The 16,004-nt window shown below is 46.7% G+C and overlaps 1 protein-coding gene across 1 annotated transcript; it reads right to left on the bottom strand.

Annotated features, from left to right (window-relative positions):
* Nucleotides 1–3,227: 3,227 nt before the first annotated feature.
* Nucleotides 3,228–15,759, bottom strand: LOC307139748 (E3 ubiquitin-protein ligase TRIM35-like). The gene is made up of 6 exons (XM_079838842.1): nucleotides 15,128–15,759; nucleotides 13,242–13,337; nucleotides 12,897–13,127; nucleotides 12,789–12,811; nucleotides 12,588–12,706; nucleotides 3,228–3,848 (listed from the first exon to the last, which is right to left on the bottom strand). Exons 1-6 carry the CDS (start codon nucleotides 15,521–15,523, stop codon nucleotides 3,607–3,609), a joined length of 1,107 nt encoding a protein of 368 aa, XP_079694968.1. The 5' UTR covers nucleotides 15,524–15,759; the 3' UTR covers nucleotides 3,228–3,606.
* Between the last annotated feature and the right edge of the window lie 245 nt (nucleotides 15,760–16,004).

Raw genomic sequence — 16,004 nt, 5'->3', positions numbered from 1 at the left:
GGGGGATATAGGACAACCTTGGCACACTCCTCTACAATTGGGTAATGTTTTGGATGTGTTTGGATATAAATTAGAACTATTAATACCTCTGGAACATTTCAATTAAAGAAACAAATCTTTCCCCAAAACCAAAAGATTGTATTGCCTTATACATAAACTGATGCTCAATTGTATCAAAAGCTTTTTGGAAGTCTAAGAAAACAATTAAAGCACCAAATTGCCTTAACGCTTTATAGCAACATTACGTGAGATGTCATGTAAAACAGAAAGTGATGGTTTAAAATCCTTTGAATGTTCAATGATGAGAGGGAAAAGCTATCAACAACTGGTGTTTCACTGCAAGGGAAAGCAAGATGTTTCTGATAGAATGAATGTGCTGCACAACACGCGCATGGTCCACATAGCCACCAGAGGACCAAAAGCCTGTATCAGTTCCGGATAGTGCTCCAAGAAAGGATGCTTAGGGAGCAACTTCTGCTGTGGAAATACGCTCAGACATTGTACTGTCAAGATAACCAATGAACTCTTGAGAATGGACTGGTGAAACTATCAGTCCACACTTTCTTTAAGGTCCACAAGCATTAACCATGTCACCTTTATGTTCAGTGTGTTTAGTTTTCATGGACTTTTAGTTTATCTTCCTTCATCTCATGTGCTCCTTTGTTCAGTTCCCGCCTCTCCTTGGTCGTCATGGTTTCTGTCATGAGTTCAAGCTGTGCATCGTTAATTACCACCGGTAACTGGAAAGAAGCTATCATCCGGTGTCTGGAGAGTGTCCTTCCCCAATCTAGAACGCAGCCAGACCTAGAGTCCGAATGACCTCCATCGACCGCGGAGTACTTGTACGAGCCCCTGTCTCCATAACCACCCGCCGCGACGCGTCAACCAGAGCCGACCCTCTCCTCGGAAGTGGAGCTCCATCATAAGTATGACCAGGGGTGTGCGCCCACGACATCAGCGGACGAGGGATGAGTGCAGAGGTGGACAAAGTACTCCATTACTTGAGTAAAAGTAAAAGTACTATTGGTTAAATATTACTCCATTACTAGTGAAAGTTGTAAAGATAGATTTTTACTTAAGTAAAAGTACAGAAGTACTTGCTTTTAAACACATTATTTTATTATCGTTGCATTGTTGTATGAATGCACGCTGTTCCATCATGGTGGTTTAAGCCAGTCCTGCTCCATCTGACATGCTAGCATACCTTGAACTTATTTAAATACTTGTTTAAAAGTTACAAAGCTCTTATCAAAGTCAAAATCATACTAGAAAAGAAAGGTTTCTACATTGTGTTTATTTGACAGGATTATGTAAAAACATATTTCTGAAAGGACTTCAGTTAACATCATTAGTCCAACTACGTCGTTTTTGCATGCTAACTAACATCATTGTCGAACGCTATGCGTTAGCGTTGTATCCACAAGGCTATGGCAACTTGGCGGGTAAATCTATAAAAATCATTTGACCAACCTTCATACCAGTGTTAATTTTGATTTAGTTTTAGTCAGTCTTTTGACTGCAACATTTTAGGCATCTGAATTGTTTTAGTTTTAGGCTAGTTTTAATTTACTATAATAAGATTTTAGTAGATTCGATAGACTAAAATTCAGTACTTGTGGTCTGGCGTCTGAGAGGCAGCTTTCTGTGTGCACTTTCGTGTTGTCGCACTTTTTCAGACTTATCCACGTCTGCTCTTCTGAATTTTAACTTTTAAGTATGGCCATGGTTGAGCGTCTGGGAACTGCTGCCTTCTATTTTGCCATCAATTGATTGGTGTTCAAAAAATACTTGGAAATCATTGAACTTCATGTGATCCTACAAGAGTAATTACTGATAGGCTGTCTGCAAAAAAAAAACAAATCCCGTTTTAAAGAAGAAAACAAATCATCCACTGACTTTCAAAGCGGCTACGACTTCTACTTCGAGGGCCTTGATAGAAATGTAGTGGAGTAAAAAGTACGATATTTGTCTTTCAAATGTAGTGAAGTAAAAGTCATAAGTTTCCAGAAACAATACTGCTCAAGGAAAGTACAGATACTCAAAAAGTGTCCTTAAGTACAGTACTCAACTAAATGTACATAGTTACTGTCCACCTCTGGATGAGTGACAATAGAAAATGAGGACTGGCTGATTGACTTCAATGAGGAAACATTAATTCCCACTCGGTACATTCATCATCGCTGTTATTAGACAGCACAAATGACTATATGGACCAAGTTAGTTAGACTGTATTTTCTTGCATAATGATTGTCAGAATTACAGGACAAAATATCTGACATTATCCAGATGAATTTGTTCTGACACAGTTTAACTCTGAGTTCTTGTCATATTTTATTACCATTTTCGAAACTATAGCGAATAAACTGTGATAATGCGAGAAAATGTTGAAGGTGTCTGAATAAATTTTGGTTTGACTGTATAAACAGCTGCTTGCCTCACAGTGCATTCATGTTTCCAAAGCTAGTGTTATAGGATACATTTTAAATTTAAGTGTAATTAATAAACGAGACCCTTTAATTACAGTGTTATTGAAGCGTAATTTGCACAAAAAAACTGATTTTATGTAGAAGCAGAAGTAGATTTAACTGTGATTTTCCGCTGTTACAAACAGTGTAACTGGTAAGATCCTGAGAGGGGAAGTTGTGCAGTGATTATTTAGGAATGGAAAGACTGTGTCCTTGAAGGTGGTTGTGAATGTGCGCAGACAGTTTTTGGTTACAGGATCAGAGAATGACACCTTTCCTCTGTTGTAGTCCAGCTGAACTCTCACACGCTGAAGCTTCTCTTTAACACTGTTTAAGACAGTGTAGGGTTGCTCTGGGGATTTTGATCCATATTTGCTGTCCATGTACCGCACATGCCAGACATTAGACTTAAAGAAATCCTCTCCCTTCCTTTGGTTTGATGCTGTGGTTATGCCAAGAACCCAGCATGTACTGTCACCAACCTCCACATCCCAGCAGTGTGTTCCTGAGTTAAAGCCCTCAGATCCCAGGACACATGCATACCTGTCAAACCTCTCTGGATTACCAGGAAACATATTATTTACATGACTGTACGACACACTGGTCAGATCAGTAGAGAGTGTGAGACAACGATGTGCTGTGTTTGGATCTAGAGTCAACGGAGCTGCAAAGAGAATAACATCAGATTAGAGGATGATGGTATTAGAAATGTGAAAATGTAAAACACATAAAGACTTTGTTGAAAGAAATCATAAATCAGTTACTGTCAGAATGGATTGAGGCTTCAGGTTTAATATTAGTATTCAAGCACTATTGTATCCTAAAACATAAGCATAGACCATGAGGAATAGACAGACATGAGTTTGCTGTATGATCTGATGATTTTCTGAAATACAGTTCAGATACACTTTTTCTAGCATCTGTAAAACTGCATTCTACCATCTTAAAAATATATCTAAATTACGGCATATGCTCTCAATGCAAAATGCTGAACAGTTAGTTCATGCGTTCATGACCTCAAGGCTAGATTATTGTAATGCTCTACTGGGTGGTTGCCCTGCTCGCTTAATAAACAAACTCCAGCTGTCATGATCACAGAATGAGGAAACAATAGCAGGTGAAATAAACTCTTATTTTAATGTCAAAAAGGACAATCAGGAGACAGACAACACCGCTGGCAGGTGACGCAGGGACCTCGATGGTCAACAGGTTGTATCTGTGCTGGTGATGAGTGAAGCGATGGTGATGAGGGTGAATTCCGGCGTGAAACGATGAACAGGAAACAACGAACAGGAATCCCAGAACAAAACACCACACGATCATCCAACGGAACAGGAACAGGAAACTCAGGACACCAGACAGCACACAACATCGACAAACGATCTGACAAAGGAGAGGAGAAAACGGTGAGTATAATACAAGTGATAATGACTCGCAGCTGGCGCCGATGATAGATGAATGAGCATGATTGCTCCGGCCACACCCACAGATCCACGCAGCACAAACCAACACAACAAACAGAGACACGAGACAAGAAAGGAAGCAATGCATTCATGAACCGTGACACCAGCTGGTCCAAAACGCAGCAGCTCGAGTTCTTACTAGAACCAGGAAGTATGACCATATTAGCCCAGTTCTGTCAACACTGCACTGGCTGCCTATTAAACATTGCATACATTTTAAAATCTTACTTATTACTTACAAAGCACTAAATGGTTTAGCTCCCCAGTACTTAAACGAGCTCTTAACATATTATACTCCATCACGTCTATTACAGTCTCAAAACTCTGGCCAGTTGATAATACCTAGAATATCAAAATCAACTACAGGCGGTCGATCCTTTTCCATTTCCTATTTAGCACCTACACTCTGGAACAGTCTTCCTAGCATTGTTCATGAAGCAGACACACTCTGTCAGTTTAAATCTAGACTAAAAACACATCTCTTTACTATGACATACACATAAAAAAATCGTCCGGAACCGGGAACACTTCCCATAACACCTGATGTACTCGTTACATCATAAGAAGAATGGCATCTACGCTAATGTTAGTCTCTCTGTTTATCCCGAGGTTACCGTAGTCAGCCGGATCCGGGCCGTATCCAGATCAGATGGTGGACCTGCGCCCAGACATGACCAACGCATCCCTGAAGTGTCTGCAGAGCCCGTGTCAACTAGCCTGGCGGCTGAATTTGCCTCATCGACACGGCATCCTCAATAAACCCGTCTCCGGCGTGATGACTCCAATCTTTCGAATATTTGTATTTAATAATTGTTTAATCGACACATCATCCTCAATAAACCCGTCTCCGGCGTGATGACTCTGATCTTTAGAATATTCTGATCTAATATGACCCCTGACCTGTAAAGTTGCCAGAATAATGATCATACGCTGTTTGTTAATTGCCCAGAGGAGAACTGGCACCCCGACTGAGCCTGGTTTCTCCTAAGGTTTATTTTTCTCCATTATGCTCCTGATGGAGTTTTGGTTCCTTGCCACTGTCGCCTTTGGCTTGGCTTGCTCAGTTGGGGACACTACATTTTCAACTAAATATCCAAATAAATGTAATTACCAAATAAATCAACTAATTTACTGATCTGCCCACATTGTCACTGTATGATAATTAAAATGAACTGATGACATCACCGTTTTCTCCAGAGCGACTGTACAGCCGAATCAAATTATGCTGCATTATTTTCCTTTTTAACACTGTGAAGCTGCTTTGAAACAATCTGCATTGTAAAAAGCGCTATATAAATAAAGTTGACTTGACTTGGCTTGACACTTAGACACACTGTAAACCCTAATCTCAGTCTCAGACGTCACTCCCACGGACCGTTGGCTGAACGTCTGATGCATATGGCAAACTCTGGAAACACTTCAGGAGTTTCGAAGTCGTCATCTGATTGGTTGAATTATACAGGATGCCTGCGAGACAAGTGTATTGCGTTTCTTAACGGTCCGCCAAGAAACAAATGCCGTGACGCCAAACTCCCTCGTGGAAGAAGGACGCTGTCGTGTTCACAAATATGACAATGAGCGCTTTCCAGGATCAACTAAACGCTGGATTTTCAAAAGTATGTGGCTCCACTGTTGCAGTAAACTTGCAAAAAGTTCTTGAAAAATAATAATCATCAAAATAAAAATAAAAATAATTAATTGGTTTGAGTGGAGCCAACTCAAATTAAACAAATTAGTTCAATCAAAATCATTTTTATGAGTATTTAGAACTTTTTTCTTTTGAGTTCACAAAACTGACATATTTTAAGTAATCTGAATTGTGTCATTGTTTTGAGTTTTATGGACTTTCTTTTAATTTAGACTAACTTAAATCTAACTGAAACTGGGCAGGGATTTCTATTTCCCAGCATGCTTTGCCATGACACACAAAAGAGACACTAAATGCCAAAATGAATGTTTTTTGTGCAAGATTAACATTAAGTGGGAGGTTTAGCAGTGTTTAATGTTTTGCTATGTTAGTTTAGAAGAGTTTCTGTTATGATGTTTTTTGTTTTCGGGGGTTACCATCATGGTGACGAGTGGAGCATGAGCTTAGTTTAAGAACAGAGATATGTTAAATATTGCTGTACTCATTCAACAAGTGCTGTGCTATGCTAATGCTATCAAAGCATTGTGTTAACAGTTAGCAAGGTAGCATTTATTGAATTAGCCAGTTAAAGCTAGCCAAGTTTCCACTACTAAAAATATTTAAGTTGATAATTTTAATTTAAATGAATGAATTATAGCTTACACAGAGTAATTAAAATATATGAGTACAAAATAAAAATCTGCAAGTTCTGCTTACTCACACTTTAAATTTCTTAACTTAAAAAAGTATGTAACTGATTCTCAATTTTTTTTTAGTTTTGCCAGCTTATTTGGGTTCCCTTTCGTTCAGTCACTACGACGTACGTTAGTGACTAACGAATGGGGGTTTCGCTTAGAAGCCAATCATCTTCATCGTATTCAACAGCGCCCAATGGCAGTGCCAATGCCATGGGCATGCGGAATTTGCATGCGTAACTCCGCCCCACCTCGTGGGTATATAAGGAAGTACGCTGCGAACATCGCATTATGTTTTTGCTTTGGAGCCAAGAGGATCTCTTCACTCCTACAAGCCTGATCTGAGTCATCGACAGCTTTCGAGACGAGCAGCTTTCCAGAGGCGTTGGTGTTACGGCGCGTTCCAGTGATCATCATACTGCCTGCCTGCTGATCTGCGCAGTGGTCCGCTAGACAGCTGGTGTGTGGTCCCTGGGCGCTTCGGCGTTCTCTGCGAGGCTTCCTCTCATAAAAGAGCTTACACGTGACGCGTCCTTTTCAGGATGTCTCGTCCGTGTACTTCTGGGTGTGGTCGGTTGCTTTCCTCTTCTGATGGGCACGAACACTGTCTGATATGTTTGGGCTTTCAGCATGCTCAGACAGCGTTCGCGGATGAGTCATGTTCTCACTGCGGGAACATGACCATCGCAATGTTGCGGTCAAGACTCCATGACCTTCGTACTGAAGTGAGAGTCCCCTCTACCACACCCCGATCTACTGAGTCCCAGAGGCCCAGTACTTCGGCTGGTGGTCAGGGTGACTTGACGGTTACGGTGTGGAACAAAGCCCCGACGCTCATGCCTCGGGCCACACCCCCGTCTTGCACATTGCAACCCGCGAGTGTTCAGATGCAGATCGCGGGGCCGGCTCCGGCCCCCCCGCGCATCTCATTTGGCGCTCCAGAGGAGGATGCGATGTCGATCACCGCATCACAAGGTGGGCTCGAGTCCTCTGGAGATGATGACTCGGCTGTGCTGCCGCCCTCGGGCGTGCCAGCATTGCCCGAGTCAGATCCAGAGCTGACAGCCATGTTGTCTCGGGCAGCCGCGAGTTTAGGGATCGAGTGGAACCCTCCACCCTGTCCCGAACGCTCAAGGCTCGACGATTGGTTTTTGGGGGCTCGCGCTGACACCCGTCAGTCCTTGCCCTCAATACCTTTCTTTCCCGAGCTACATGAGGAACTCACGCTGTCCTGGAAGTCCCCGTTGTCTTCCCGTGACCGTTCGGTGACTTCCTCCGCCTTCTCCGTCCTCGATGGGGCGGCAGCTAAAGGGTACACTGGGGTCCCTCCAGTTGAACGTTCTGTTGCGATGCAACTGTGTCCTCAGAGCGCTTCAACCTGGCGTGGTGATCCTAAGCACCCCTCCAAAGCCTGTCGATTCACATCAACCTTGGTGTCGAAATCGCACAGAGCCGCGGGGCAGGCTGCCGCTTCGCTGCATGCCATGGCGATCCTCCAGGTCTACCAGGCCAGGATCCTCAAGGACATGCACGAGGGTGGAGTTGATCCGGGGCTCTTAAATGAGCTGCGTGCCGCCACCGACCTCGCTCTCCGGGCGACGAAGGTGACCGCACGCTCCCTGGGTCAAGTGATGTCCACAAATGTGGTCCAGGAGCGTCACCTGTGGCTGAACCTGGCCGATATGCGGGACACCGAGCGAACCCGGTTCCTCGATGCCCCCATATCCCAGGCCGGCCTCTTCGGCGGGGCGGTTGAGGACTTCGCCCAACAGTTCTCAATCGCCCAGAAGCAGACTGAGGCTATTAAGCACGTACTGCCCCGGCGGCCAGCTGCTGCCTCCACCCCGCCGCCGGCGCAGTCAACTCAGTCTGCTCCACGCCGAGGACGCCCTCCTAAGGCTCCCGCCCCTCCCACCCGGTCCAAGCAGCAGCCTTCACCCGGGCCGGGTCGCGGAGGAAGCCGTAGGAAGGCGTCCAAGTCCCCTCAGGCCGCCCCGCGCCCCGCTAAACGCCAGGCCAAGCGGCGCTCCTGAGACGGACGGCTCAGGGATGGGAAATTCTTTCAAGGAGATGGTAGCAGGACCACTCCTTCCCCCGGTGGAGGGCCGGGGGAGAATCCTTTGTTCAGCTGCTGGCCCCCGGGTCAGCAGCACCCTATGTTGGTCAAAGAAAGAATTAACACTCCCATCCCTGAGCCCACAGAGTCCGGTGATGACGGTGCGCGCCACCCACGGGTCCCGCCACTCGCATCCCACTCTGTCGCCAGCCTCCTGGCAGAGCAGACCCCAGTGGAACGCTGGTCCTTCCCTGGTCTCCTCTGTCAGGACGCAGCTGTCAACCGTGCCCCCGCACCGGGACGCCCCACAGCCTCCCATGTCCGGGCCGGTGACGCTGCATCGCTGCAAGCCCACACCGGGTACGTCTGTACACCGTATGACCCCGCTGGTGCAGTTTCTGGATGTCTGGCTTCAGCTTCCAGGGCTGTCCCGCTGGGTCGAGCGGACCGTCAGGCGCGGCTATGCGATTCAGTTCGCACGGGTTCCTCCCTGCTTCCAGGGAGTCCGTTCCACCATGATCGGGGCCAACGCTCCCGTCATGCGAGCGGAGATTGCCACCCTACTGGCGAAGGGTGCGATCGAACCTGTCCCTCCAGCCGAGATGAATTGCGGGTTTTACAGCCCGTACTTCATTGTACCCAAAAAGACCGGTGGGCTACGGCCAATCCTGGACCTGCGCATCCTGAACCGTTACCTTCACCGGTTTCCGTTCAAGATGTTGACAGCGAAACGCCTTTTCGAATGCGTTCGTCCACACGATTGGTTTGCAGCGATCGACCTGAAGGACGCCTACTTCCATGTCTCCATTTTGCCTCGACACAGACCGTTCCTACGGTTTGCTTTCGAGGGGCGGGCATATCAGTACGCAGTTCTACCATTCGGGCTATCTCTGTCCCCTCGCGTCTTTACGAAGATTGCCGAGGCAGCCCTTGCGCCCCTTCGGCAGCACGGGGTCCGCATCCTGAACTACCTCGACGACTGGCTCATACTGGGTCCCTCTCGAGAGCAGGTTTGCGGACACAGAGATCTGGTGCTCCATCACCTAGCCCGTCTGGGCCTTCGGGTCAACTGGGAGAAGAGCAAACTTTGCCCCGCGCAGAGGATCTCTTTTCTCGGTATGGATATCGACTCGGTCGCCATGTGCGCGCAGCTTTCGAGCGAGCGCGCGCAGTCTCTGCTGACTGCCCTTCGACAAGTCGAGGGCCAGAGTGCGGTTCCACTGAAACATTTTCAGAGGCTCCTGGGGCATATGGCATCTGCAGCCGCGGTAACGCCGCTCGGATTGCTTCATATGAGACCGCTTCAGCACTGGCTACGCGATCGAGTCCCGAGATGGGCATGGCGGTCTGGCACGCTCCGGGTACTAGTGACTCGGGCCTGCTTACAGACACTCACCCCGTGGTCGAACCTCAAGTTTCTACGGACCGGAGTGTCCTTAGAACGAGCTTCCAGGCATGTTGTTGTGACAACAGATGCATCATCCACGGGCTGGGGTGCCATGTGCAATGGACAAGCAGCCGCGGGCTCCTGGACAGGACCCCAGCGCCTTCTGCATGTCAATTGCCTCGAGTTACTGGCTGTACGGTTCGCCCTGCACCGCTTCCGAGCGTTGCTGAAGGGTCAACATGTGCTAGTCAGGACAGACAACACGGCCGTAGTAGCGTACATCAACCACCAGGGCGGTCTACGCTCCCTCCGTATGTCTCAACTCGCCCGCCATCTCGTTTTGTGGAGTCAGAAGCGCCTGAGGTCCCTTCGTGCTGTCCACATCCCTGGAGACCTGAACTGTGCAGCCGACGAGCTGTCACGGTTTCAGCCTCTCCCCGGAGAGTGGAGACTCCACCCCCAGACGATCCAGCTGATATGGGAACGGTTCGGCGACGCACAGGTAGATCTGTTTGCCTCCCAGGACTCTTCCCATTGCTCCCTGTTTTATTCCCTGGCCGAGGGCACCCTCGGCACGGATGCACTGGCGCACAGCTGGCCGTCCGGGCTACGCAAGTATGCGTTTCCCCCAGTGAGCCTTCTTGCACGGGTACTGTGCAAGATCAGGGAGGACAAGGAGCAGGTCGTCTTGGTCGCCCCGCTTTGGCACGGCCAGACCTGGTTCCCAGAACTCTTACTCCTTGCGACAGCCCCTCCCTGGCCTATCCCTCTGAGACCAGACCTTCTGACTCAGAGACGGGGCACCTTTTGGCACCCGCGTCCGGCGTTCTGGAAGCTCCACGTGTGGCTTCTGGACGGGACACGGCAGGTTTGAGTAGCCTTCCACCTGCGGTGGTCGCTGCCATCACTTCCGCTAGAGCTGAGTCTACACGACGTCTCTACGCGTTGAAGTGGAACCTCTTCGTCACATGGTGCTCTTCCCGCCAAGAAGACCCCTGGAAATGCCCGATCGGGTCCGTGCTATCGTTTCTCCAGGAGGGGGTGGAGCGAAGGCTGTCTCCCTCCACCCTGAAAGTGTACGTGGCCGCAATATCTGCCTACCACGATCTCCTGGGAGACAAAAAGGTAAGTCAGCACGACCTGGTCATCAGGTTCCTGAGGGGAGCGAGGAGACTGAATCCTCCTCGCTCTCCTCTCGTTCCCTCTTGGGACCTCTCAGTAGTCTTAAGTGCTCTGCAGAGGCCTCCCTTTGAGCCTTTGCGGTCGGCCGAGATTAAGTTCTTGTCTATGAAGACGGCTCTGCTGACCGCATTGGCCTCGCTTAAGAGGGTCGGGGACCTGCAAGCATTTTCGGTTGACGAAGCGTGCCTTGAGTTCGGGCCGGCTAACTCTCACGTGATCCTGAGACCCCGGCCCGGATATGTGCCCAAGGTTCCTACCACTCCGTTCCGAGATCAGGTGGTGAACCTGCAAGCGCTGCCTTTGGAGGAGGCAGACCCAGCCTTGGCATTGCTCTGTCCAGTACGCGCTCTCCGCGCCTACGTAGACATGACGCAGTGTTTCAGGACCTCAGACCAGCTCTTTGTCTGTTATGGTGGAGAGCGGAAGGGAAGTGCTCTCTCAAAGCAGAGGTTGTCTCACTGGGTGGTGGACACCATTGTTTTGGCTTACCAGCAGCAAGGTCGACCATGTCCCCTTGGTGTGAGGGCACACTCCACCCGGAGTGTGGCCTCCTCTTGGGCTCTAGCGCATGGCGCCTCGCTAACAGACATCTGCAGAGCTGCAGGCTGGGCGACACCCAACACATTCGCCAGATTCTACAATCTCCGAGTGGAGCCAGTGTCCGACTTTGTACTCGCCCCCCCGAGGGGCCGGTAATGGACCACGCTCAGGTGTCTTCGCTTGCTCGCCATTCCACTCCCATGACTGGATACGTGCGATATTTTCCTCAGGTGAGCTCCCCGAGAGCCCTGAGCTCCTCCAGCACTGTCGACGCCGACATCAGTTCAGTCTGCCCTTTCGAGCCCAGACCCTCATGTCCGGCCAGGTGCTCCGTGTGCATGGTTCCCCTCTGGCGACCCCCACACGAGTATTCCCACCGTAAGCCTCCTCAGTGAGCAGGTGTCTTTCCCTTGGCAAGTCCCTGCCACCCCTAGGGTTAAAAATCCACCTTCGGCTGGTACCCTAGAGATCTTCCATATGCAACCCTCAGCGGGTCATATGTGTATTCTCTAAGTCCTCCCTACGGTAGGCACCTTGGCATTCCCTCACTGGGATATGCTTCCCAGTGTACCTTGGTAATCCTGTGATAAGTGGGAGTCCTAGGGCCTTAAGTGGCGGGATCTCACACTTACGCAGGGCACTGGATGACAGCTGAGTGGCGCTGTTTTACAGGTTCCCCCATTCGTTAGTCACTAACGTACGTCGTAGTGACTGAACGAAAGGGAACGTCCGGTTACGTATGTAACCCTCGTTCCCTGAGGAGGGAACGGAGACGTACGTTTCCTTAGCCACGTCAGCTGTGCTGCCTGGAACGCGAGGAGTTCAGTCTTGGCTCCTGCAGCAGTAACATAATGCGATGTTCGCAGCGTACTTCCTTATATACCCACGAGGTGGGGCGGAGTTACGCATGCAAATTCCGCATGCCCATGGCATTGGCACTGCCATTGGGCGCTGTTGAATACGATGAAGATGATTGGCTTCTAAGCGAAACCCCCATTCGTTAGTCACTAACGTACGTCTCCGTTCCCTCCTCAGGGAACGAGGGTTACATACGTAACCGGACGTTTACAGTGCATTCAAGTGATTATTGAATATATTTCAATCAAATGTTCATTTTGTCTGTTTATATCTGAACTATCTTTTGCGCTGGTGTCAGATCTGCTGATACTCACTGTGTTGGACAGTTTCCAGCATCTTCTTCCAGACTCTGAACGGCAGGTTACCCAGGTAACGGGACACATCAATCAAAGCTCCAGAACTCATCCGTGGATCCGACTGTGAGATCTGGACTCTGGAGGAACATTCAGGAGTCAGAACTGCAGTGAATTTGAGTTCAGATCCACTGAGAGAAGAGATACTTGCAGCTCACTCACCTTTCCATTGAGACGTTAAAGTCCTGAAAAATATAGAGTTTGAAAACATGTTAATATCGTATGCTCAATATTTTATGCTCAAAGAATGAAGCCAGATTGATTGGTCACCTTTAGAAACGATACATCATTGGCTTTTATCATCTCCTCCATGTCTCTGATTGTGTGTGAAAGAGCTGAGATGTGTGTGTTCATCTCCTCCAGCTTCTCCTTCATCATCTGCTTCTTCTGCTCCTCTTCCTCCCTCAGTGCAGTGATTGTAGCTTCTTCTTCGTCTCTGAGAAACTGATGAAGCTTCTCAAACTCTTCTTTAATCTGACGCTTTGTGTGCTCAGCTTGAGACTGAAATCACATCACATTCACTTCAGTCAGCTCTGTGTGAACACACACTCCACTAATGTCAATAATAAACTGTGTGTGTGAATGTTGAGTGTGTAACTCTTTACACTTACTCACCTCAATGTGTTGAATGGTTTTATCACACTCTTCTTTCATTTTTTCTCCATGTTTGAGCTTGTTTTGTAAGGACGTCAGCGCTGTATTAAATTCCTCCTACAGGTTAAGATGAAAATCTGTGAAACTAATGTAGCTATAAGAAGTTTAAACATTGTAGGTTTGGATGTTTTTAAGCATTTGTGCCTGAAAATTATACATACATATTTTTAATTATTTAATTTGGAAAGGATAAACATCAAGAAATCAATGTTTTTTGCAATGGCCAAATCCTTATTATTATATCCACACGCTAAAAAAAAAGGCTCGTAATCATAGGGGAACCTTTTTTAGTGCTATATAGCACCAATTTTGGTGCTTCAGTGGTTCTTCAGCGGTTCTTCAGAGGTGCTATATAGCACCTTAGTCAAAGAACCGGTGAAGAACCTCTGAAGAACCGCTGAAGAACCACTGAAGCACCAAAATTGGTGCTATATAGCACTAAAAAAGGTTCCCCTATGATTACGAGCCAAGAACCATTTTTGGTGCAATATAGAACCTTTTTTTTTTTTAGAGTGCATGCAGTATTACATTTATGGTTGTGCAAATACAGAAAGTGAAATGTTAGTATCAATCACTTTTTTGTTTGTGTCTAATTTATGGAAGCTGGTTTCCGCCACAGAATAAAAAATAAAAAAGGTAATGCAACTTTTTGTATCTCACTTTTTCCTGGCTTTTTTTCCAGGTATAAACCCGCAATTCTGACTTTATAACTCGCAATTGTGAGGAAAAAACTAGATTTGCGAAAATAAAAAGTCGCAATAATCTTTTAGTTTTATTCCATGGCGGAAACATATTGAAGCTTGTTTCCACCACAGAATAGAAAATAAAAAAGGTCATTGCTTTTTAGGTCAGAATAGTGAGATCTACACCGAACATGCATAACATTATGAATAACACTGATGATCTCTTCATCACGGCACCTGTTAGTGGGTGGTATATATTAGGCAACAAGTGAACATTTTGTCCTCAAATTTGAAGCAGGAAAAATGGGCAAGCGTAAGGATTTGAGCGAGTTTGACATGGGCCAAATTGTGATGGCTAGACGACTGGGTCAGAGCATCTCCAAAACTGCAGCTCTTGTGGGGTGTTCCCGGTCTGCAGTGGTCAGTCTCTATCAAAAGTGCTCCAAGGAAGGAACAGTGGAGAACCGACGACAGGGTCATGGGCGGCCAAGGCTCATTGATGCACGTGGGGAGCGAAGGCTGGCCCGTGTGGTCCGATCAAACAGACGAGCTACTGGAGCTCAAACTGCTCAAGAAGTTAATGCTGGTTCTGATAGAAAGGTGTCAGAATACACAGTTCATCTCAGTTTGTTGTGTATGGGGCTGCATAGACCAGTCAGGGTGCCCATGCTGACCCCTGTCAGAGTTCTTGTGAAGTCCATTCCTCAACGGGTTTGCTGTTTTGGCAGCAAAAGGGGGACCAACACAATATTAAGATATTAGGTCATAATGTTATGCCTGATCGGTGTAAATTCGTAATTCTGAGAAAAAAGTCCATCTTTTTCCCCTCAGAATTGGACTTTCTAACTCAGAGTTTATCTCACTATTCGGAGGGGTAAAAAAGTCAGAATTGCGACTTTATCATGCACTCTGACTTTATAATTGAGAGTTTATATCTAGCAAATCTGAGTATCCATCCATCATCCATCCATCCATCCAGCTTGTAAGATAAAAAGTCACAATTATCTTTCAAAATGTTTTATTCTGTGGTGGAAACAAGCTTCCATATGTAGCCTAATAAATCACATATTCTTAATAACCCTTGACATTTCTATTTTCTTCAAAACGTGTTTTGTGCCATGCTTGTTACATTCAAGAAGATTTAACATCAGAGACATGTCTTACCTTGCAAGATGAAAGCACTTCACTGATGGGTCTGAATGTGTGTTTGGTGTGTTTCTCTGAGTCTCTGCACACTAAACACACAGGCTGTTTGTCCTCCAGACAGAAGAGTTTGAGTCTCTCACTGTGTAAACTGCACATCTCCTCAGACCCTGATGAATGCCTCTCATTTCCCTCTTTTATCAATGAATCACACAAGTTTTTTAATGCAAGAATAACTGGAGGATCATCTTTTGAAGATCTTCTCTTGCAGACAGGACACTCCTGAGTTTCCTTAGTTTTCCAGAACTGCTGTAGACACTCTTTACAAATACTGTGACTACAGGAGAGAAAAACAGGAACCTTGAAGATTTCACAGCAAACAGGACAAGAAAGCTCCTCCACAGATGTTGAATCCATGTCCTCGTCTTGTAAAAGATCCAATGGTCTACAATTTGCTTTCACTTTCTGAACTTCGGTTTGAAACGTAGGCTAGACTACATAATAGGCTACAATCAAAATCTTATCAGGATTCACTCAGAAATACACAAAAATCCTAATGTGTCTGTTCTTCACAACACTGACTCGGTTCAGCTTTCAGTAAAAATCAAAGTTAGAAATAAGACTAGCCTACTTTCTGCTAGGTTTTGTAAGAGGGTGGAGTTTCTGAAGACAGACTGGATAGTTTAATCTTTATTTTATTTGTGCTTTCAAGCATTCTGGACTCAATGAACTGAATAAAGAATCAAGTGAGAATCTGTAGCATAAAATAAAAGAACATTATAGGCCATATATGGGTGAATTCAGGTTGATTGGGACACTTTTTCCAAGTCATTTCAATGGCAAAAAGTGCCCTAATCATCCTGAATTCACCTCTAATTATTATATTATTATTTTAATA

Source organism: Gobio gobio, assembly GCF_949357685.1.
Source record: "Gobio gobio genome assembly, chromosome: 16".
In the NCBI taxonomy this organism is placed as follows: domain Eukaryota; kingdom Metazoa; phylum Chordata; class Actinopteri; order Cypriniformes; family Gobionidae; genus Gobio; species Gobio gobio.
This window is presented reverse-complemented; position numbering and strand designations above follow the sequence as displayed.

Bases quoted from the DNA above. Each gene is read 5' to 3' on its own strand.
- LOC307139748 (XM_079838842.1), bottom strand. From the start codon at position 15,523: ATGGATTCAACATCTGTGGAGGAGCTTTCTTGTCCTGTTTGCTGTGAA. The intron at 13,338-15,127 runs GTAAGACATGTC...CTTAACCTGTAG, and splicing joins AAGTGCTTTCATCTTGCAAG to GAGGAATTTAATACAGCGCT. The intron at 13,128-13,241 runs GTGAGTAAGTGT...ATGTGATTTCAG, and splicing joins AAACCATTCAACACATTGAG to TCTCAAGCTGAGCACACAAA.